The 23,508-nt window shown below is 36.7% G+C and overlaps 1 protein-coding gene across 3 annotated transcripts in view; it reads right to left on the bottom strand.

Annotated features, from left to right (window-relative positions):
- LOC114660140 (matrin-3-like) overlaps positions 1–23,508 on the bottom strand; it is a 62,881-nt gene that overhangs the window by 30,161 nt on the left and 9,212 nt on the right. For all 3 annotated transcript variants that reach the window (XM_028812637.2, XM_028812640.2, XM_028812638.2), the window contains exons 3-11: positions 13,912–13,973; positions 12,257–12,283; positions 9,576–9,694; positions 8,658–8,695; positions 7,354–7,470; positions 6,778–6,903; positions 2,757–2,903; positions 2,155–2,279; positions 870–1,491 (exon numbers count right to left, since the gene is read on the bottom strand). In XM_028812637.2, the coding sequence (XP_028668470.1) occupies positions 870–1,491; positions 2,155–2,279; positions 2,757–2,903; positions 6,778–6,903; positions 7,354–7,470; positions 8,658–8,695; positions 9,576–9,694; positions 12,257–12,283; positions 13,912–13,973 (1,383 nt within the window). The remainder of the gene's footprint in view (positions 1–869; positions 1,492–2,154; positions 2,280–2,756; positions 2,904–6,777; positions 6,904–7,353; positions 7,471–8,657; positions 8,696–9,575; positions 9,695–12,256; positions 12,284–13,911; positions 13,974–23,508) is intronic.

Below are 23,508 nucleotides of genomic sequence, written 5' to 3'. Positions count from 1 at the left end.
GTTTATACAACCTTTTATTACAATACATAAACAGTGTCTTGTGGACTGATTATTTACAATAAGTCACAAAGTTCGGTGAAAGGAGTCTACCTGTATTCAAATGAAATGTTTCAAATAAGGTTGGGATAAATATACCCATGTTCAAAGTCAGCTCAAATGATAGCACATTACAAAGAAAAAAACAATGTTACTAAGTGGCTGTAGGTCTGAATAACAAAAGGTTGTGAAAGAGTGAACACAAAAATACCAATACAAAAGATGCGCTGCACAAGGGGACCTCAATTTAACCTGATGAAGAGAGAGCAAAGAGAAGTTTATCCCTTCATAACCTGAGAGGGAAATTAGTTAAGAAATGACATTCACATGAACAGAGATATTCTTGTAACAAGAGGGCAGGCCTTCTGCAAATGGCAGATAGAATCTCGTTTAAATCTCCACCTATGAACCAAAACATCTGAAGCTAGCATTAACAATACAAACTTGCTACAGGTTCTCCTCTCATGTTGTTTGTTCTTTTTAACAAGTCTTAAAAAATGTTAATGCATAGACCCAGATGATTATCTTGTGCACTGTATATAACAAAATGTGACGCAAGACACAGGTGAAGGTCAAATTGTGCAATTTTGCTACGCCGAATGTTACTTTTTTGCAATACACATGACCAAATGTGTAACTTCTATAAGGTCAATGTCTCCAAGGTAAAGTGAAATAATAAATCTCTATAATCACAACAAAATTCTTGTCAGTATTTCTCCTTAATTTTCCTGTAAACCATTTTTAAGTATATTCACTGACAGGAAAAAGGAATAAATAATGTAAAAACGTATGTACAGTAAATACTATCTATCCCTAGTCTGACAGCCACTTACTTCATCTGGTAAATTTATGCCTCTTGCTGACTGAAATGTTTTTTGCTTGGAAAGCTTTTCACTGGATTCTTCTGCTTTGTCATTGTTTTCATTATCACTAGGTGTGTCGGTTTCTGACGTGGTCTTGGTCTCAGGTACTAAAATCTGATCACACACATCTGCAGGGAGATCTGATGAACTCTCTAGTACAGATGGATCCTCTGATGTTTCCATCAATTCTTCCTTTTGAATTTTAACACTTTCATTTAATATCTCTTCTGACTCAGGTAATGAAGTTGTTTTCTTGTTTTCTTCACTATGAGCTTCTGAAAAATCTTGCATTTTTTTAAATTTAGGCTGCATGTCTGCATCTTCTGTTGACTGGGCCAAGTCTTCATGACACTGTTCTAATTCAAGGTCATCCTCTTCCTCTTCATGCTCTGCTTCACTCTCCTGATTAACACCATCAGAATTAGTACTGCCAACAGTATCTGTGTCTACTGGCCTTTTTTTTGCTACTGAGAAATCATCAAGTAAGGGTCTTGTATGTCTTTCTTTTGCTACTGCATTCTGATTCTTCTCTCTTGGTTTTAATGAAACACTGCTGGCAGATTCTCTTCTCCCATCTTTATCAGGTTTTATTCTATTATAGAAAGAAAAAAATCTAATATTAAAAGATCTAATAAATTACAATGGAACAATCCTTAAACTAGCAATAATATACTGTAGTTAATGGTTTCAAATTTAAAATCTAATACACACAGTTTGTGCAAAGATTTCCAAGCCATTCATTTACATGAAACAAGGCTAAACAAATTTGACAGTGGTATAAGAAAAACCAAAGAAATGCACATGCTTTGAGGTAATAAATATTTTAGGGCAAGGCATGACTAAAACACATTTTTGCTATGTAAAATGACCAGTGGGAGCAGGGTGGTCTTTTGGCCATTATTATTCTTACAAGAACAGAAATAAAACTAACTATTTCTTTGACATCTTATAAAGCACTTTCATATATTGTGTGTATGAAAATGAGCTATAAATGATGTTGTTACAGTGAACATCTTAATCTATAGTACTAAATGAAAGGTATTAGCAAGTTTTCATTAAATACAAAAAGTAAAAACCTATCAAAACAAGAACAAAATGAAGCACACTATATAGAAGTAAATAAAATTTGACAACGGAGGTGATTTAATGAACTTTTTAAAACATTTCATAGCTGAAAAATACTAATCTATGTTACAGTTATACTTAATACATTACGCTTAATATGTCAATTTTACAATACAAAATATTTTCACACCTCAATCTTTTGTATTTTTTGCAGAGGTTTGTTTTGATCTTGAAACCCTTTAATGTTGCAGGATGCAAATTGTAATAATTTGCCATCGTTGCTGCATCAGATGCTTTCACCATCTCTATAAAAGCCTGAAGAAGAGAGATAAAATAGCTCAATTACAGCACCTAGGCTTATTTATTTACTTTAAAGTAAAATGTAAACAAAACTATTATAAATGAAGAGATTGGCTAAAATAAGTGTAATGGACAGCTATAATAATTAAATCAGGCAAAGGCAGCAACTGGGTAATTTTTGCTTTTTATGTGTGATTGCCTGATAACTAACCAACTAATTAAAAAAATGCAGTTAAGCTTTGTTATCACTTGCTAAACATTTTACACATCAGAACACAATGAGTATGATTTACAAATAAGAACAAAAAGAGAATACCTCGAAAAGGAAATAAAACCTCTATAAATGGCTAAAATAAAAACTTCCTATACAAGATAATTTTATGATTGTCACAGAGTACAGGCATATCAGGATGTTATGCAACGTATCTTTAACAACAAAAAAAATTAAAAAAAATTAAAAACATATTTGGAAAAGATTTTCCTTATGCTTACCTCAGATTTAAAAATTAATGAGTTCTGCACAGGTCCAAACTGGCTGGCCATTTCTAACAAGTCAGATGTAACATCTTTCTCTGATGGCAGATTAGAAAAATATACTACAGCATAACCAGGGCTTTGAGCCTGTGTTTCTTCTTGATTCTGTAAAGGACAAGAAAATGTCTGCATTGAAACTGGTAACAGAATTTAATATATCCCTAAAAGGATAGATTAAAAAAAGGGAGAATCTTAAAGCTTTTTTTTTTTTTTTTTTTTAAATACATGGACATGTTATCAAAGGAGAGATTAGAATTGGAAACTGTTATTAATAAAATCCGAAACTGGATTTTACCCAAGGAAGTCTACTACTTCTAACATACTTTCCCTATACATGTTTTCCTTACTCCTTACATCACAAGTGTTTTTCCTGTTTATATTTTAAAGTTATTGCTTTTCCTTGGTTTTTACTTTTTTATAGGTTGTGTTTTTATAACAATTTCAGTATTAAAAAAATAGAGGATAAAAGTACCTCACAATTATTGTGGAGTTTGAGTTGGGGGTTGCAACATTAGGACATGCTAGAGCTGGCCTATTCAAGAGTCGGCCCATGGGCCACATGCAGCCCAGAAGCACCATCCGAGCGGCCCAGCCCAAGGTCCTGCCAGAAACCCAGAGAAACGCACATTTCGCAACTCTTCAGAAACTCCTACAATAGTACAGACCATGAATACACTACTACATGTAGCATAGCAACATTCAACCCGCAATAAAGTGCGTTGTTGTGTGACTACAAATGGTGGTAGTAGTCTATGATACTCTGACAACCTATTGAAGGAGCCACTTCTCCGTGGGAATCTCTTCCTACTCTTTTACCATTTGCTACCTGCCGCTTACCTTGATCCTATCACTCAGCTCTATCTAGGGAGGTCTCCTGAGCCTGCACAAAGGGTTTTCCTTCAAGACTCTACCCTGCACAGTCCATGAGGTAGCAAGACACATCACAATATTAACACACGTGGCAATTTAAAATTAACCTATGTTCACTCAGTGTGTTGTAGATGTTGATTTCATGTGTGTTAGTTACTGTTATCACTTGGTTTGTGCACCGATAGCTTTATACTCTTAAATGCACTTTGTGATGCAAGTGTGTCATAAAAATAGGCTGTGGTACAATCGCAGCGCTGCTGGTTCGCATTAAAAACATCATGGGCTTGTGTCCCATGTGGAGTACATAGTGTTTTAAGTAGTGAGAAAAACGGCATGTCAATATAAAGAATTGTTATTATATGACCAAAATATTTATTTCAAAAGGGAAATAAAAGTTATTGCTAATACTGTGCACTTTTTTTGATTTTATGCACTTTGAGATGCGTCTAGGTAATAAGACCAAAATATATATTTTTTTAAATTTTTATTTCAAAAGTGGAAAAAAAGTTATTGCTACTACCTCAGATTCCATTCAGTTATAGCTTTTTATTGGTTTTTTTTGTGCACATTTTGATATACAGTGATCCCTCGCTATATCGCGCTTCGCCTTTCGCGGCTTCACTCTATCGCAGATTTTATATGTAAGCATATTTAAATATATATCGCGGATTTTTCGCTGCTTCGCGGGTTTCTGCGGACAATGGGTCTTTTAATTTCTGGTACATGCTTCCTCAGTTGGTTTGCCCAGTTGATTTCATACAAGGGAAGCTATTGGCAGATGGCTGAGAAGCTACCCAACTTACTTTTCTTTCTCTCTCTCTTGCGCTTTCTCTGATCCTGACGTAGGGGGTGTGAGCAGGGGGGCTGTTCGCACACCTAGACGATACGGACGCTCGTCTAAAAATGCTGAAAGATTATCTTCACGTTGCTACCTTCTGTGTGCAGCTTTTAAGTATGCTGCACGGTGCTTCGCATACTTAAAAGCTCAAAGGGCACGTATTGATTTTTGACTTTGTTTCTCTCTCTCTCTCTCTGCACCTGACGGAGGGGGTGTGAGCTGCCGCCTTCAACAGCTTTGTACCGGCGGTGCTTCGCATACTTAAGAGCCAAACAGCCCTATTGATTTGTTTGCTTTCCTCTCTGTTTCCTTTGAAGAGGAAGATATGTTTGCATTCTTTTAATTGTGAGACAGAACTGTCATCTCTGTCTTGTCATGGAGCACAGTTTAAACTTTTGAAAAAGAGACAAATGTTTGTTTGCAGTGTTTGAATAACGTTACTGTCTCTCTACAACCTCCTGTGTTTCTGCGCAAATCTGTGACCCAAGCATGACAATATAAAAATAACCATATAAACATATGGTTTCTACTTTGCGGATTTTCTTATTTCGCGGGTGGCTCTGGAACGCAAACCCCGCGATGGAGGAGGGATTACTGTACCTGTGTCAGATGTGACCAAATTCGAAAGGGAAACAATGACTAAACATTACTTGTTTTCAATATATTTATTTGTGTTGGTTTACAATTTGTCATTACCTGCTGCTTACCGGCTGCTGAAAATGTCTTAGCCCAGCTAAATCTCTTAGTTTGAAAATTTGGCTCAACTGAATTTGTAATTGAATACCCCTGTGCTATAGCAATTTTTGGACACTCTCTCGTGGCCAGGGAATTCACAAAATGCACAGGATTTCCAAGGATAGAATAGTTTGAGCTGCATAATTCAATATGCTACATAATACTGAGTACCTGGAATGCAAGTGAGTAATACCTTTTCTTGAAAGGCTTTACATAAAAATAACAGCTTAAAAAAGCTGTGAATGAAGTATTATTCCAATAAAGATAATTCTTCATTATACCAGCACACTTTAAAAACTACCCATTTTTTAGACAAATTTAAACAAAAAAGATCTGAAGTAACTCATACCACTAATAGTCTTATTAAATTAATATGGTAGTAGTTTGAATTTTAGTTTTGCTCAACTATGATTCTATTACTACTAAAATGTTTTCAAAACGTGTTTTTGAAGTTTGTAAAAGATTTACCAAGACTTTATATATAGTAAGCTTTAAGTGATCCAAAAGAGCACGGTTTATTTCACATACAATATTTTCTTAAACAGCATGTATCATAGTTAATAGTAATAATCAAAGAACTAAAATGCAATGGCTTTTGAACAAGTGCACTTGCTCAAGAGGAATCTAGTTATAAAGTTTTTTTTTTTTTATAAGAAATTGATTTTTAATTGTGTGTTCTCCTCCTTCGCCAAAACCATCTATGGTACCGAAAATGGTATAGAATATATTTTTCAAACTATTGTATCGAAGTTGGGAATTTCATTATTGTGACAACCCCATGCAGTAACTGAATTTACATGCAACTTACTATCAGACCCCTACTAAGTAAGTACAAGGTGCTATTACTCTATACAATTGCAACCTCAATACTTTGCCTGTGGGAAAAAAATAGCCGCAGTCCAGAATAAATGGCCCAATTTCCATGGGAATTAAAATTGGGAATCAACATGACCAGCTATACAACCAATTGATTGTCTTACCTAAAAGGATGAAAGAAAGAATTAGGACTTTAACTTCTTATACTGTTAATATGGCACATCAAAATACACCTTAACATGTTTACCAGTTCTAGAAAAAAAGTGTAAATGTCTGATTGGACTCCGATCATTTGTATGCTTATAGTATGTGATATCCTAGGTTTAACTTTACAGATAGAAAGACATATAGATGTTTTACAAGAACTAGAATTAGTCCCTAAGCAGAATGTGCATAATGCAGTAACATACCAAGTAATAAATGCGAAAGCCACATGGCACAAACCTACTACAAAGGAATAAAGTTCACCATACAGGGTCTTCTAAAATAGCAAGAAAAATCCTTATCCGCTTTTCATCTATGAATCTTGGCATTTAACAGACAAATTGCCAAGGAATGTTCTACGATACTGCATTAGGATATGGCATCAAAATCTTTCAGGCCCAAAAAAAATAATAAAAAAATAAAAAAAGTGTTGCAAAGAGCATTAAATTTGACACTGCTCACTATAAATTCATAAAGCATATCGTTATTTTGTTTCTTAAGATGTAGTCAAATTACCATAATAGTGTTGATAGTAGTAGATACGTATATATCATCTAGTCTGCAAAGACTCTTGCCTGAAGGACTTCGGTAATAATCCACCATAGCTTGGGCTTGTTCATGTGTACGCATCTCTAGAAAGGCCTAATGAATTAACAAAAGAAAAAAAAGTAACAAAAAAGAGAGAGACAAATTACTTTACTATATTGAAAAGTAAAAGATTTAGAAAACTGTCAGTTGCACAAAGAAATTAACATCATTAGCTCAACAATGCTATGAACCTGCAGATTACAGATGGTTGACTTTAAGAATTGATTAGCTATAATACTAACCAATGTAACACATGACTGTGTCTACAGCATAAATAGAGTTGACCAAATAACTCCCCACAATACTACTAGCCAAACTGCCACAAAAAACGTTTCATTTTTACACAGGCTAGGGGGGACGTAATCAGAAAATATGCATGGAATTGGTCTTACTCTTGAACTTTCAAAATAACACCGAGCATGATCTTGAATATTACCAGTCTATCAATGAGAAATTATATTAGTAAAGCTGAGAAAATAAGACAATGCTAAATACACTGCTTACCTTGTATGCCAAAACCAAATGCTTTGTGACATTTCCAAAGGGCTTTGCAAGACTCATTAAATACTTCAGGTTACAAGCTCCCTTCTTATATTTTGCAACTACGACTTTTCCCGAAGACTAAGAAATAAAGACAAAAAAAAAAAATCACTTCAGGTATAACTTTTCCCTCCTTTTTATCTTAGGGGTCAGTAAGTGCAAGTTATGAGGCCAACAAGATGTTAGCTATTTTGTACATTTTCTTTATACAAAAGACCTGGGCTGTTCAAACAACAGTTCTGTTACAGGTATGACAATAACCATGCCATTAAGAAGCATTTGCCTCATTTTCCATTTCCTTTATTACTGCAAAAATCTGACATTAAATATTGCAATCAAAATGTAATATTAGATAAAGGGCTTCTGAGTGAACAACCAATGTGTATTTCCTAACTTAGTAGTATAAGAAAAAGCAAATGGTCAATAATGAAATCACTTAAACTGAAGGATTTTTTAACTACCACCACTGCCAGTTTTGATTATACTCAACATAAACCTCCTTTTTTTTGACCAGTACAATCAAGATGCCAGCACAATGATTCATCATGGAAAAAAATGCTATGATCAAAGAAAATTTCCCAATGAGATTGGCTTGTTGTATGTAAATTATATAATCCTAAGGTCATAAAAATTGCTACTACATAGTGGCACATTGAGACCCAGCAACTGCTGACCCCTAGACACACCAGAGTACCAAGACTGCTGATCTGCTCATCCCTGGGACTTTTGAATTTCCATCTTCCATAACTTTCAAAAGTCTTCTCATCCCTACAACATCCAAAGAAGAACGGAGAGCACCACAGGTGACTGCTGTATTCATCTCGGTTGATTTTTATCTTGAGTCTCCTGAAAGAGGCCGATTTGTATGCTGAAAGATTCTGTTATCAAGTGGATCCTCACTTCACATAATATTTCACTAATAAGCCCTAAATAAAAGGATTTTGCTGGATCATGTTTATCTAGTTGTTTGTGTTTACCTGTTCCTAGTTCAGGAACTCCCTTTTCATTTTTGTTCACCATACAATGTCCATGTGTTTGAAAGCTGATCTTACATTACGTATGGCCTTTAATAGATTCTGATCCCTTGCAGCCGACAGGTTTAGAAGGACCTCATCTTACTGTTAAATCATAAGACTTTGTTTATGTCATATACTGTATCTATATATTCTTATTTGCACACATCTCAGTTACTCTATAACAGGCTACTATGAAGACTATATATTCAAAGTCCTGACAAAAAACAAGACAACCCAAGCACATTAACTTACTTTTTTCGTAGCATGCACCTGACTTGACATTCCCCCGCCTCAAAAATGAAGGAAAAAAAAACAAAAAAAAACACACACGTTAAAAGGTTAAGAAAAACTGTTCTGACAGCAATATAATACTTTCCTATATTTTTAGGAAATTCCTTATAATCTTTCTAACAAAATTTCCATGATTAAAAACGCAATAAGCAACTTAACAAGCAAAAATTAATTCTATGTAGAATAACCAAAGTTCATTTTAGGAAAATAACTGTTCAGATATGAAAATCGGGCATGCAAATGCAAACATTTGATTAGCTTAAATACACTTTATGCTTTGCACAAAAAATAAAGTACTTAATAACCAAATCTTTTTATCACTATACTTTGTTATGTTAGTTAGTGAAACAGGTGAGTGAATAAATGATTTGTCACCATCAGTACTCAGGAGCTTTCATATCAAAAGAAAACTGAAGAATTTGAAAATCAGATTCTTGTTTGCCATTGACAGAAGTATATGACATAGGGGCTAAAATGTTGGGTCTTCACAAGACATTTCTAATGATTCAGTCTTTCTATTTAACTCACTGAGTGACCATTTCATGTGTTCCTTAAGAGGCATTAAATGCTCCTTTGTCTTCAGTAGTCAAAAACAAAAATAATGCAAATACCTTGAATTCAACAATGAGAAAAAAGTCTTCTACTATTAACTATCTGAGATTGTATTTTTATTTTACAGTATAATCAGAAGAATTTAGAAATGTCTATATAGGAAACTACAGTCACATGCAGTAAACAGTTGAATAGGACAGGACAAAGATTGTTTTCTGTTGTCAGAAAATTATTAGTTTGCTAATCTGATTTTCTCCAAAGAATCAAATATTCTGGTACATAAAAACCTATAAGTATTCTCTTATTTATAAAATTGATTTCTCTTACTTAGACCCTGAAGCGTAGTTACTCCAGACAGTGGCCGCCCCATGAGAAATGGATTAATTGGGGCCGGCCCAAGTATTCCAGCTGCTGGATTGGTGGTTTCAAACAGCATTGTATCTTGACTAAAAAAAAAAAAAAAAAAAGAGCTTAATAAATGTGACTGGATCTTACAAATAAATGAAAGACAATTACTCAAACCATATACAGCTGCCTTTACAAAATATGGCAAAAAAGTGGCAAAAAATTTTCTTAGGAAAGTAAAAACTATTAAGCTTTGCTTAAAACTCACTAGCATATTTATGAGGTAAACCGACACTTCATTTTCTTCCTGTTGAAAACTCTTAAGAAATGTAAATGTACAGAGAAAGGAAAAACTTTATACAGGTACTTTGAAAGTGTCTTTTTCAATTTACACAGAAAAAAATAATAAATCACATGACAACAGAAAATCATATGTATAAAAATCAATACCTGCTCTCAAGCTTCGCTTATAAGCAAGACAGGACATTAGCCTCAAACTCTAAGTAAACTCTAAGTACATAGCAAATTTCTTCGGAGAGTTTTGCATTTTATTTGGTGTGTAACGTACCTTACATATATTTTTTAAAGCATAGCTCAAATACCCAAACTTTCCTAAATGTTGAAATACATGCTACATGTAAAATTGAGTAAATGACTGGAAATAGTTACACCGTGTGCTAAAAATGGTTGGAAACACAAACCATGGAAATATTCTGTGAATACAATGTATTTCCATGGTTTCAAAACAAGAATAAAATATTGCCAAAAAAATTAATGTCACAACTTAACCAGTGAAAATAGTGCATGATGACAAAGCTATGAAAATGTCAGCAATGTTACATCAACAAGTAATAAGTGCTGAAAGGGCCTCTGCTCCAGTTACTACTGTATTACCATCGAAGCCTATTAAAAGCATCTCATGTATTATCCTACAATTCCACCTTAGTACATGTATCATATATATTTTTAACCAATGTGTTAGTTTTGTTAAACCACACAGTATATTTAGTAAAGACATTTTTATATCATTGCCTTCTATTTACTGATGTGTTATTTGGATAATTTGTGCTGCGGACATCAGTTTATTGTTGCACAAGCACGAAGAAAAAGAAAAGCAAAGAAGGGCAATAAACCACAAAAAGTAACCACAGTTCAGAAGCACAACAAGAAAAGGTTCTGTAGGACAAGAAAAGAGCTATAGCATAAAAGAGCTAAAAAGGGCCTGGGAAAGATAGTCTGGTTATTTAAGCAGTTTGCTCTAATAACCAGACTATCTGAGCAAAGTTTCTAAATTAGGATTGGAGAAATACACGCCAGAGAAAGTGCATGGGAAGGCAAGAAACATGACAAGGGTAGGAAAACTCAGGTGCATCTGCTTGTAGTGGAGAAAAGACAACAACAGTGAAGTTACGACTGGAGCATACTGTAAGTGATGCTGAAAAAAAAATCTGCAAATGAGAACTGTCAGGTTATAAGGGAGAAAATATCACAAGATGATTATTTTAACTATAAGGGAGTGGGTAAGTATTGGGATATTTGCTTTGCTTGAATAGTAGTCATATTATCTATCTGTTAAAACTTTAAACATTATAGAGGATCATTTATGAAGGAGCCAAGAATATTATAGAATATATGTCTCAAACTCATAGCTTCTGATTAAGCTAAGAAATAGCTATGGGATATATAAATAGTTAATGTAAAGATTGCTAGATATATCTGAAGTTAAACAAACAGTGGTTTTATTGGGTGGGTTTAACAAATACATTTTTGAAATAAAATATTCACAAAACTTGGTAAGCCATCATGATTTTTAACCTAATGCAGAGGTTGAGGGCCACTGCTACTTCATAATATCTGTTTAAATGTTGACAAATGCAGAACGATAAATAACTATGATATATGCTGTTGCTATTATTTTTGAATCAAGAGAAAATTTATAAATGACTATTCGGATATTGGTCAATCACACTTGTTCTTCACAATTTAAATATTCCTTTTTAAAAACAGGGCATGGTGCTTAAATCAGAATGTTGCTGAATTAATACTTATTTGCAGCCCACAGTGCAAGTGAGGTTTTATTTTCTGGGTAACATGTTAGAAGTGATTTCTGAAAGCTGAGACCTATGCAGAACTTTGCTATAGAGTGCTGACTAAAGTCCATCCCTTACTCTGGACAAAGCCCCTTAGCCACTATCAGCAATCTTTATAAAGATCTAATAACACGATCACTCAGACCATTACATGAGAAGACAGAAGTACCAAAAAAAGTGAACAATCAGTATAGACTGAAAAGTCTGGGCAGAAACAGGACAAACAGTTTATAGAAAAGTTTTCTAAAATGCAAAATATGTTTGTTTCACATGACAAAAATAAATTAGGGCAGGAAAAAAAAAACTTCTCTATTTCATTTTTTAGCTCACCATTCTGAAAACTGGATATACAAATGGATGCAGAATCATATTAATGCAAGTAAAGGCTACTATAAGAGACACAACATAAAAGTGCCAAAGAAGAGGCACAACCATGTACAGACAAATTTAATTTATAAAGAAAAATCACAAGGGGAAAATAATGTTAAAATGACATCATAAAAATGCAAAATACAGTTTAAAAACAATACCTTTGTAGAATAAATATCAATTAGTATAAATAAGATTACTCACATTCTATTGGGAACCCATTCTGGATACCTACAAAAATATACAAATGTTGTTAAGTATTCATTCAAAGGCTGAAGTAACATTTCTAATTGTAAGCAAAAAGCCAAAAATCAAGAAAATTCAAGACAAGAAACAGACATGTTACCGTTCAAGTTAAATGTCAGCATCTGAATTAATGTTACACAAAAGTTTGTTTGTTTCATATGTAAGTGTGACAATGCGGGTTCGCTCCAGGTTCCCATGCAGCTTCAGGGAGCTCTTGAACCCGACACAGTCGGAAATGTCACCGATGAGCTTGGCAGTGAGGCACAACAAATGGAGCAAGGGTATGGTGTAAAAGTGACAAGTGCTTTTATTAAAAACAACAACAACAAAACAGGTGTTCAAAATAAATACGTGCAGTGCTTCACAGTTTCAATAAATAATCCAGTAAAAACAGAATTGAAATAGTGGAGGTTAAAACAATAAATAAATCCTTTAAAACAAAGTTAAAACAATGGCATGAAGCAGTCCTTTAGAAACACAAAGCCCGGTGTCTTCTTTTACCTGGCGACTCCCCTGCTTCTCCCATCGGGCTTCGCAACAAGAGAGTCACCCTACCTGCAGCTGACCTTCTTCCCACTCGACTGATCTGGAGGCTTCTCGATCCCTGGCTTCGGTTGCGCTCCCTCCAGACCGAGACTTGGCTTTTCCCCCCAACGGCCAGGATGCTCACATTGGGGAATCCATCACCCAAGCCTCCCGACTCCCGCTGTCTACTACGGCGAGCCATCCTTCTGCTGGTCACTCCCCCTCTTCACAATGCTCAGCGGGAGCAACCACTACCAACTGCCCTAGGTGCTGGCCAAACACCCCGCTAGGGCTCACTGTCCAGCTGCCTACGAGCGCTCACTCGCTCTTTCTTCTCATTCACATACCGGCTTTCTTCACACTGCTTCCTGCTTTCTTCCTCTGCAACCTCCGTCTGTTTCTTTTTCTTTAATTTTTCCCACCCTACTAGCTGCCTCGCGCTTCTATATATTATGGGGACGTGAAACAGCTGTGGCAAATCAGCAGCTCCCGGGAACAATTATGGATGCGGACGACTCCTCACCTGTGCATCCATCCATCTATTTTCCAACCCGCTGAATCCGAACACAGGGTCACGGGGGTCTGCTGAAGCCAATCCCAGCCAACACAGGGCACAAGGCAGGGAACCAATCCTGGGCAGGGTGCCAAACCACCGCAGCTCACCTGTGCACTTAAGTGAAAATTGCCCGCATCAACAAATCACCCCGGGAACCAATCCGCCACACTTACCACACCGTCTCTCTAAGCCGCGAGTGCGTCGATTATTTATTTAAAACTGGCCCTTTTGACATGAGCTGTGGACCCGCTATACCACAGTAGGATAAATAAACCAAAACATATCAATGCAACTCTAGTTCACCTTATAAGAATGATATGTTTTCACTGTGAAAGACAACTGCTTGCATGAACTAAAACAAGAACTATTTATGTCAAGATCTATACTCAAGTGTAATGCCCAGTGGAGGCCAAGACTTGCTATCTTTAAGACTTGCCATAAATATGAAGAATGGAGCACAATTCTTTTGATCATATTAATTAGCACAAAATATTCCTGTGATAATTTTGAAAAGAAAGAAATGTTTTCTTACACATCCAATAGGATTTGCCGGGACTCTGCATGAAGTGTTCCATCAACATGGTTAATCCAGCCCTAAAAAAAATAAATAAATAATCAAACTTTTTTTCTGAGGTACTCTATGAACCACCTGTCTGAAAGCCAACAAACATCTTACTAAATTAGAAATTACAACACTATCTTATCAGTTGTAAGCATTACTACAGATTTAATAATTCTCAGAACCTCAATTGCTTTGTACAGATGATGGAAATGTTTTAAAGTTCTCAATACTGGGCACACAAATGTTTCAATTTAAATGTCCAGTTTTTATAGAGTTTGAAGCTTTCACGTTGAACATAATCCTTCTAATGTGAATCTGTCTCTCAAAAGATCAATATACTGATTTCAGCCAAGCCAATGTAAAAGCAATCAAGCTTTTAATGTCTGTAAATATATTCATCTATTGTATTTATTCTCTGAACCTGGTTTACCCACAACTAGAACTGGTGGTCTCACAAATCAACCTAAATGAATTTTCATTTGGATGCGAGATAAGAGTAGTAGTATTCTGAATTTATTTATGCAAAGCACACACAGCAAGTGAACAAGTCAAAAAATAATTCTAGTCCTAAAGTCAACTACAATAAATTATCTAAAAAAAAACAAAAAAAAAAAAAACACTTACATCTTGGTCTTACAAGCATTACAAGTTTAGAGTTCTGAATTTGAAAACTAGCCAAAAATGTCTAACACTTAATACTGTATGACAAAGTGACTGCCCTTCTTGTGTACCATTGGTACACAAAGATTTCATTACCTAAACACAGTTGAAAAATAGTTTTAGTAGTTAGAACTCAACGCACATATAAACACAGCATTGTCTTCTATAGTACTTCACACTATTTTATGTTTTTTTACTTATAAGCAATTATCCCACTTCTATAATACTTTTATTTATTGAATAATTGCATTACCCGGCCTTTTAAAATGAGTGTGGTTCAGGTGCCTAAATCAAAATCTATGGCCTGGACAAGCAACTGTCAGAGTAAAGTAGATAGATAGATAGATAGATAGATAGATAGATAGATAGATAGATACTTTATTAATCCCAATGGGAAATTCACATTCTTCAGCAGCAGCATACTGATACAATAAATAATATTAAATTAAAGAATGATAATAATACAGGTGAAAAAAACAGACAATAACTATGTATAATGTTAAATATTAACGTTTACCCCCCCTGGTGGAATTAAAGAGTCGCATAATTTGGGGGAGGAACGATCTCCTCAATCTGTCTGTGGAGCAGGACAGTGACAGCAGTCTGTCGCTGAAGCTGCTCTTCTGTCTGGAGATGACATTATTTAATGGATGCAGTGGATTCTCCATAATTGATAGGAGCCTGCTGAGCGCCCTTCGCTCTGCCACAGATGTTAAACTGTCCAGCTCCATGCCAACAATAGAGCCTGCCTTCCTCACCAGTTTGTCCAGGCGTGAGGCGTCTTTCCTCTTAATGCTGCCTCCCCAGCACACCACTGCGTAGAAGAGGGCGCTCGCCACAACTGTTTGATAGAACATCTGCAGCATCTTATTGCAGATGTTGAAGGAAGCCAGCCTTCTAAGGAAGTATAACCGGCTTTGTCCTTTCTTGCACAGCGCATCAGTATTGGCAGTCCAGTCTAATTTATCATCCAGCTGCACTCCCAGATATTTATAGGTCTGCACCATCTGCACACAGTCACCTTTGATGATCACTGGGTCTATGAGGGGTCTGGGCCTCCTAAAATCCACCACCAGCTCTTTGGTTTTGCTGGTGTTCAGGTGTAGGTGGTTTGAGTCGGACCATTTAACAAAGTCATTGATTAGGTCCCTATACTCCTCCTCCAGCCCATTCCTGATACAGCCCACGATAGCAGTGTCATCAGCGAACTTTTGCACATGGCAGGACTCCGAGTTGTATTGGAAGTCCGATGTATATAGGCTGAACAGGACCGGAGAAAGTACAGTCCCTTGTGGCGCTCCTGTGTTGCTGACCACAATGTCAGACGTGCAGTTCCCAAGACGCACATACTGAGGTCTGTCTTTAAGATAGTCCACGATCCATGCCACTAGGCATGAATCTAATCCCATCTCTGTCAGCTTGTCCCTAAGGAGCAGAGGTTGGATTGTGTTGAAGGCGCTAGAGAAGTCTAGAAACATAATTCTTACAGCACCACTGCCTCTGTCCAAGTGAGAGAGGGATCGGTGTAGCATATAGATGATGGCATCTTCCGCTCCCACCTTCTCCTGATATGCAAACTGCAGAGGGTCAAGGGCGTGTTGAACCTGTGGCCTAAGGTGGTGAAGCAGCAGCCTCTCCATGGTCTTCATCACATGTGATGTCAGAGCAACAGGCCGAAAGTCATTCAGCTCACTAGGACGTGATACCTTTGGGACTGGGGTGATACAAGATGTTTTCCAAAGCCTCGGGACTCTCCCCTGTTCCAGGCTCAGGTTGAAGATGCGCTGTAGAGGACCCCCCAGCTCCGATGCACAGACCTTCAGCAGTCGTGGCGATACTCCATCTGGACCCGCTGCTTTGCTGGCACGAAGTCTCCTCAGCTCTCTGCTCACTTGCGCTGTTGTTATTATGGGTGGGGATGTTTTTCCTATGCTGGTATCAGCAGAAGGATGTGTGGAGGGTGCAGTACTCCAAGGTGAGAGTGAGAGTGGGTTAGGGTGGTCAAACCTGTTAAAAAAGTTGTTCATTTGGTTTGCTCTCTTCACGTCTCTCTCAATGGTGGTACCCCGCTTCGAGCTGCAGCCAGTGATGATCTTCACCCATCCCACACTTCCTTCATGCTGTTATTCTGCAACTTCTGCTCCAGCTTTCTCCTGTACTGCTCCTTCGCCGCCCTGAGTTGGACTCGGAGTTCCTTCTGCACGCGCTTGAGCTCATGCTGATCACCGTCTTTAAAAGCCCTTTTCTTCTGATTCAAAAGGCCCTTGATGTCACTTGTAATCCATGGCTTGTTGTTAGCATAGCAGCGTACTGTTCTTACTGGAACTACAATGTCCATACAGAAGTTGATGTAGTCAGTAGTGCAGTCAACAACTTCCTCAATGTTCTCATTATGAGATCCCTGCAGGATATCCCAGTCTGTAGTTCCAAAAAGTTCTCTCAGAGTATTCTCAGCCTCCAGGGTCCACTTCCTGAATGATCATGTGGTTGTAGGTAGGACTCTAACTTTTGGTTTATAGTGAGGCTGAAGCTGAACCAGGTTATGATCTCCTTTCCCAAGCGCAGGTAGCGGGGTGGCGCTGTATGCGTCTTTAACGTTTGCATACAGTAAATCAATAGTCTTATTTCCCCGGGTGTTACAGTCCACATACTGGGAGAATGCAGGCAATGTTTTGTCCAGCGTCACATGGTTAAAGTCTCCAGCGATTAGCACAAGCGCCTCAGGGTGCTGCGTTTGTAACTTAGCAACAGCGGAATGGATGATGTCACTCGCTGACTCCACGTCTGCCCGAGGAGGAATGTGTACAATAACAACAATGACATGTCCAAACTCTCTGGGCAAATAGTAGGGACGTAAACTTACGGCCAACAGTTCGATATCCCTGCAGCAAGTGGAGATTTTGACGTTAACATGTCCAGAGTGACACCACCGTGTATTAACATAGAGAGCGAGTCCTCCTCCTTTGTGCTTACCACAGGTACTTGCATCTCTGTCCGCTCTAACTGTGTTAAACCCGGATAGCTCCACGTTGGCATCTGGGATGGTGTTATTTAGCCACGTTTCGCAGAAACACAACAAACTGCATTCTCTGTAGGTCCTGACATTTTTCACCAGCGCAGCCAGTTCGTCGATCTTATTTGAGATTGAGTTTACATTCCCCAGAATCACAGAAGGCACCGAAGGCTTGAAACGCCACTTTCTCGCAAGCCGCTTCTTTTTTAGCTTAGTACCGGCTCTGCTGCCACGATACCGCCTTCTTACCTCGTCGGGTAAATATGGAACCACACCGGCACTGGCATTTGTTCTCAGCGCCCGAAGTTGAGTACTTGAATAGGCGAGTCTCGGCGTGTTAAAATCCATGCCCACGTTGTAAAAGTAAGTGTGTCCAGGGAAGGAATCCACATAAAATAAAGTGGTAGGAGTGATCAATAAATAAAAATAGAAAAATAAAAGTAGAAAAGTACACATACATATACAGTCATACACAGAGCTGCTGAAAAGGCTGCCACTCACGGCGGCGCCGGATGCATGCAAAAGTAAAAGTCCCACTAATTATTAGTTTCATTATTTAATATAGAATGCTTCCTACATATTACCCCAATATCCATTCCATACCATTCTGGTATGTGGGTGCTGCACTACTAAAATATCTGTTCTTTTTCAACCGTTAGTCATTTTGTAAGAGCAGTGTTTAACACACAAAAACGCTTATCTGCTGGCAAATGCTGCAAACTTTTCCATCACCGTTACTGCTATATAATTATGTAAATTATGAAAAACACAGGGGATGTGCTTATTGTACAACATGTGCAATAAGAAAGGAGAAATGACACTGCTCATCGAAAGAATCACCAACAACAAATCATAACAAATTAATAATATATTGAATTAATTATTCTGAAAGTTGAATAAACCAGACTCTGCAGCTGCATGAATAAAAAAAGTGCCACTTCTGGTTAGCGGCAACAGCTCAAAAGTTGATAAAAATTTATGTTTTGTACGTAATACTTGTATGCTAAATTTGGTAGACCTAAATGAAAGCGTACTTGAGTTATTGTGTTTACAAACAAAGACACAACACAGACATAATTACAAAAATAGTATTTTTGGACTTGGGGAGGTCTAAAACATCGAGATTCATCAAAATCTTGAAATCAAATTTTTGGACAATTACAATACTTTCCCTATACTACTGAACTACTAGAAAACTACTGAACACTCAAACACAATAATATGAAAGAAGATTATTCATAACTAGAGACCAACAAAAATCCACTTTTCAGAACAATGGGGAAAAAAAATAATGAAATTTACGTTTTTGGTCCATTTTTTCCACAAACCTTTTTCATTAAAAATTTAATGCATTTTCTCGTCAAAGATGAAAACATTACTAGGGGATTCTGATAGGTTCAAATTAAAATTTTAATACTTACAAGTACCGAAAAGCTTGTGTTATTGCTTATCTATTACTCTAGGGTTAATTTATTCAATGTTGCATCTTTCAGTGATAAAGTTTATGTTTTCCTTAGCAACTTAATTACCAATCCACCCAATTATACCACTTCAAAAATTGTATTTGAAAAGTATTTTCTTGTTTAGCTGTAGTATCATGTTCCAGAAGCAAACAATCAGTGTGGTATTCAACATACTAAAAGACGCTCTGTTCCATTTTAACTAACTAGCCACTGATCTAATCAGAAATCTGAATTACCACCAAGTTCCCTTAAATTGAACAAAACAATCCTAAAAAGGTAACATTATTTAGACTATAAGGCGATTTTCAGAATCAATTATTTAACATTTAGGGATATACATTGGTACCAGTCAATAACAAAATAATTTTAGTGACTCAAAAAAATTGAGTTTGTTTAATTAACACCTTAGTAATTATGTGATTTTTTCAGTCCAAGCAGATCAGTGTGACATTGTGAACAACCACTTTTGAAAAGTGGCAGCACACTCAACAAAAACATGTTTTCTTACTTTGCAAGCACTATGATACATAAAAACACACACACACACACACACACACACACACACACACACAGAGGAGGACAATGTGGACATTGCCCTATTTTGCTAGTCTTTCTATTTCACCCAAGAGCCACCTTGACAGAGATGTAAGAGGCTAACTGTCTGTCCTCACCTACATTCCAGAGAGACACTAAATTGAATGGCTGACTGTTCAGTAGTGTTCACTTTATGACTTTCATTTGAGAAACAGATGTAAATCAAAGATGAGCAGACCAAACAGGAACTTACAAGCTTACGATAAATGTCCTTTTAACTTCAAGCAGTAAAGACAGTACCTGAAATTCATTTCAGCAGACTATACACATTTCCTCCACATCTAGATGCATGGGACTTTTCAATCATTTTGGGTATCAAAAGCACTCACTTTGGGCCTGCATGTTACTTGTGCTTGGAACTAAAAACTCAAATACCCCAGGGAACTGGTGTCAAAATCAATTTTACTGAGGACAAATAACACCACTTTATAAAACTGATGTGGGCCAAAGACTAGAGAATTTACAAGTTACAGGTCCTTATATGCAAACCTTACTGCAGCACGAATATTTTCCCAAAAAATAAATGATTTTAATAGACTCAAAAAAAAAAAAAAAAAAAAAGGACATTGTAACCTAACAATGTTACTTTAGATTTCAATTACAATGAATGGTTAACATTACTATAATATAGTAGTTCACAGATTTTAAATGGACTGCTAACCTAATTAAGCAAGCAGTTATTTCTTAGTTTTTGTGTTATGAGAACAATGCAGAAATTAAAAAAAACTAAGATTATCATCAAATTATTATTAGAATATACCAATCAATCATGAAACTTGAATTTTTATTCTGCTTTTCCACATTTTCTGGATATTTTCTTCAATACTTCCTAATAAGCATGTTAGAGGGTCTGACTTTGAAGTAGTTGCAGCATTTGGTATTTAGCATACTGACAGATGCAGGTTTTTGTTTTGTTTCTGTATGTGGTTTTAAAACATCATCCACCAGATGCTCACAGATTGGGGGGGGGGGGGATAACGGGGGACACAAACACATATTTACTTTTTCCAATTTCCAAAGAATATTGATTTTTCATATTACACTTAAAAAGGTAAACAAAATTTGTGAACAACATAGTGCACTAAATCGCAATGGGCTGGCCTAGAACTTAACAATCAAATAACTGGAGTACTGTGAACACATCTGAAATTAAAACAATATAGTTATATTCCTGTAAGTCTAAAATCTTGACATCTGCTTTCAAAAATCACACTTTTTAGTAATTTTATCAAATTTAAAGTAGGGAGCATCTCTCCACTGTGTGATGACTTCACTTCTACGCAAACTATATTCATCTATAAATACAAAAATGGCCTAAAGATAACAACCACCAACTACTGTCAATTTTTCTTTCCTTAAAAAGACTTACAAGTAACATTTGCCTCATCAAAATCTTATAGTCTACATTCTAAATGATCTTCCTTCTTTATATCCTTTTGTTTCTTAGATATTTTAGTGGTTTAGGAAAGCTGCCAACAGGCATGGGATGGAAATTAGTATTGAGCAAAAAAAATTCATGGATTTATGGCATGCACGACTTTAAGGCTTTCTGGCAATATTTGCTGAAAACACCTGCTGGATTACACTTTATCATAAGGGTGAAATTTCCTGGACAAAATATGACCCAAAAATTAAGGTTTTTCGAGACTGGAGTGGCAAAAATAGAGCGGAACCCCAAAGGTAACACTCATAGGTAATTCTTATAAATACAAAAAGCTGTGGAAGATAGGTCAGTCATGAAGCATGTGCAGCTTGAAAAAGTATGCAAAGTACAAGAGGTATAAAATGAGTGAGCTACCATCACCTTCATAAGACTGTCAAATCTTGGGCATAATAATGTTAAAATGATAATGTTTATAGCAGTGTGGCAAGTCACCTTCTTCTCACTTTTTCTTTCTGGGTCTATATGAGCAGCCAGTTTCAATTATAACCAAATGTTAGTAGCCGTGGTATGCACAGCTGGGCTGACACACGCAAGCTCACACTGGACACGCATTTTAATGGCATGTGTGAAATTAAATTATATATAATCTATACATGAAATACAAGTTAAAGGGAGTCTTTGAATTCTGAGAAAGCAGGCCACTTTAAAAATATCCAAAGGCCTGATCTAGCCTAAAGGCACCTGCCCTAGGAGTCTTGAAGATGACCTTTTTCCAAAATTAATCTGTAACTGAGCTCAATCTGAAAAAATAATCCTTACTTCAAAAGGGGAACTCCTATACTAGGAACAGGCACATTTTTCCTTGTAACATCGTAGAAGACAAGGCAAAAGGACCTAATATTCAAAGAGACTCAAGGAAAATGATGCCACATCATGGACACAGAGAGAATCAAGTATCAGTACAGATATCCAGCATGATTTCCCCAACCCCCCATTGAGATCTGATGTGTTTTCAAAGTGTTCCTTTAATTTTTTGAGCAGTTTATATATATGTATATATGGGTTCCTTACTGATAGGTTGGTTTTCCCCCACATTACACACACGCACATCTACATGCTTTGTCCCAGATATAGCCGGAAATAATGCTACCCATCCCACCTGCTGAACAAATCTTTTCAGAATACAGGCTTATTCATAGCAAATGCCATACTACAATTTCATAGTGAATTTCAAAGCACTCTGGAACAGACAATGTCAAGAATACAGTGGCACTGATATGATATGGCAGAAGGCATAATACTGGTTTGATAAAAATTCAATAAAACACTTCAGACATATTCAAATGAATAAATGATTAGGCATTTCAAAGTAGCAAGCTTCAAATCACTATTTTGCTAACATTAAACAAACTTTATAAACACTTCATACATGACAGAAACACACTGAAATATGTTTTTGTACTATAATTTGGCTTTAAGTGTAGGTTTAAAGTCATTACTGACAGGTGTCAATGTGATTTTAGCAGCTTAGCAAATGTCTGAGTAAGCTACTAGTAAATCTGGTGGAAAAGCAAGCATAAGAAACGAGACAAGAACCAAAACTGGACTGGGTGCCAGTAATGTGTAGGGTGTGTACATTCACATACACACACCTAGGCCAATGTAGTGTTGACACCTGATAATTACTTAAAAACACATGGTTTTGGGAAACAAATGTAATTTTAGAGAGACCATGACCATTCTAAGTGTTAACCCAGTCTCCTGGGGCCTCATGTATAACGGCGTGCGTAGAACTCATACTATAACATGGCGTAAGCACAAAAGCGGGAATGTGCGTACGCACAGAAAAATCCAGATGCAGGAATCTGTACGTACGCAAACTTTCACGTTCTTCCACTACATAAATCCCGATCAGCGTGAAAAGTAACGCACGTGCACGCGCCTTCTGTCCCGCCCCAATCCCTCCCAGAATTACGCCTCTTTGAATATGCAAATCGATATAAATAGCCTTCTGTGAAAAGACAATGGGAAAAGCATGGGAGAAAATATAAGAATTTCAGCGAATACCAAGTGGAGGCAAAGGAAAAACGTACTATTTGTTGGTTTAAACAGTGGGATAATCAACAAAAGAAAGTTGATCAAGTGACAGAGTGTCGGAGAAATAAAAAAAGAACAGTACCCGAAATAAAAAAGAAATCACATATCAAAGTCGCCGTGAAAAGGCGAGTCGTAGCCCACCGTCTGAGTGTCATATGAAAGCTTATTAGGGTACAGACAAAAAAAAGGCACACAGTGGGGGAAAAAAGCACGAAATGTCAACTTTAATCTCGAAATTTCCACTTTAATCACGTAGTTTATTTTGCCATTAAAGTAGAACATCATAAACTTCATCTTAAAATCGTTTACTAGTTTCTCAAATCCCATTGTAACTAAAGTGGCATGTTAAATGCTTT

Source organism: Erpetoichthys calabaricus, chromosome 11 (assembly GCF_900747795.2).
Source record: "Erpetoichthys calabaricus chromosome 11, fErpCal1.3, whole genome shotgun sequence".
Lineage (NCBI taxonomy): Eukaryota > Metazoa > Chordata > Cladistia > Polypteriformes > Polypteridae > Erpetoichthys > Erpetoichthys calabaricus.
Note: the sequence above shows the minus strand (reverse complement) of the source record. Positions and strands in the feature narration are given on the sequence as shown.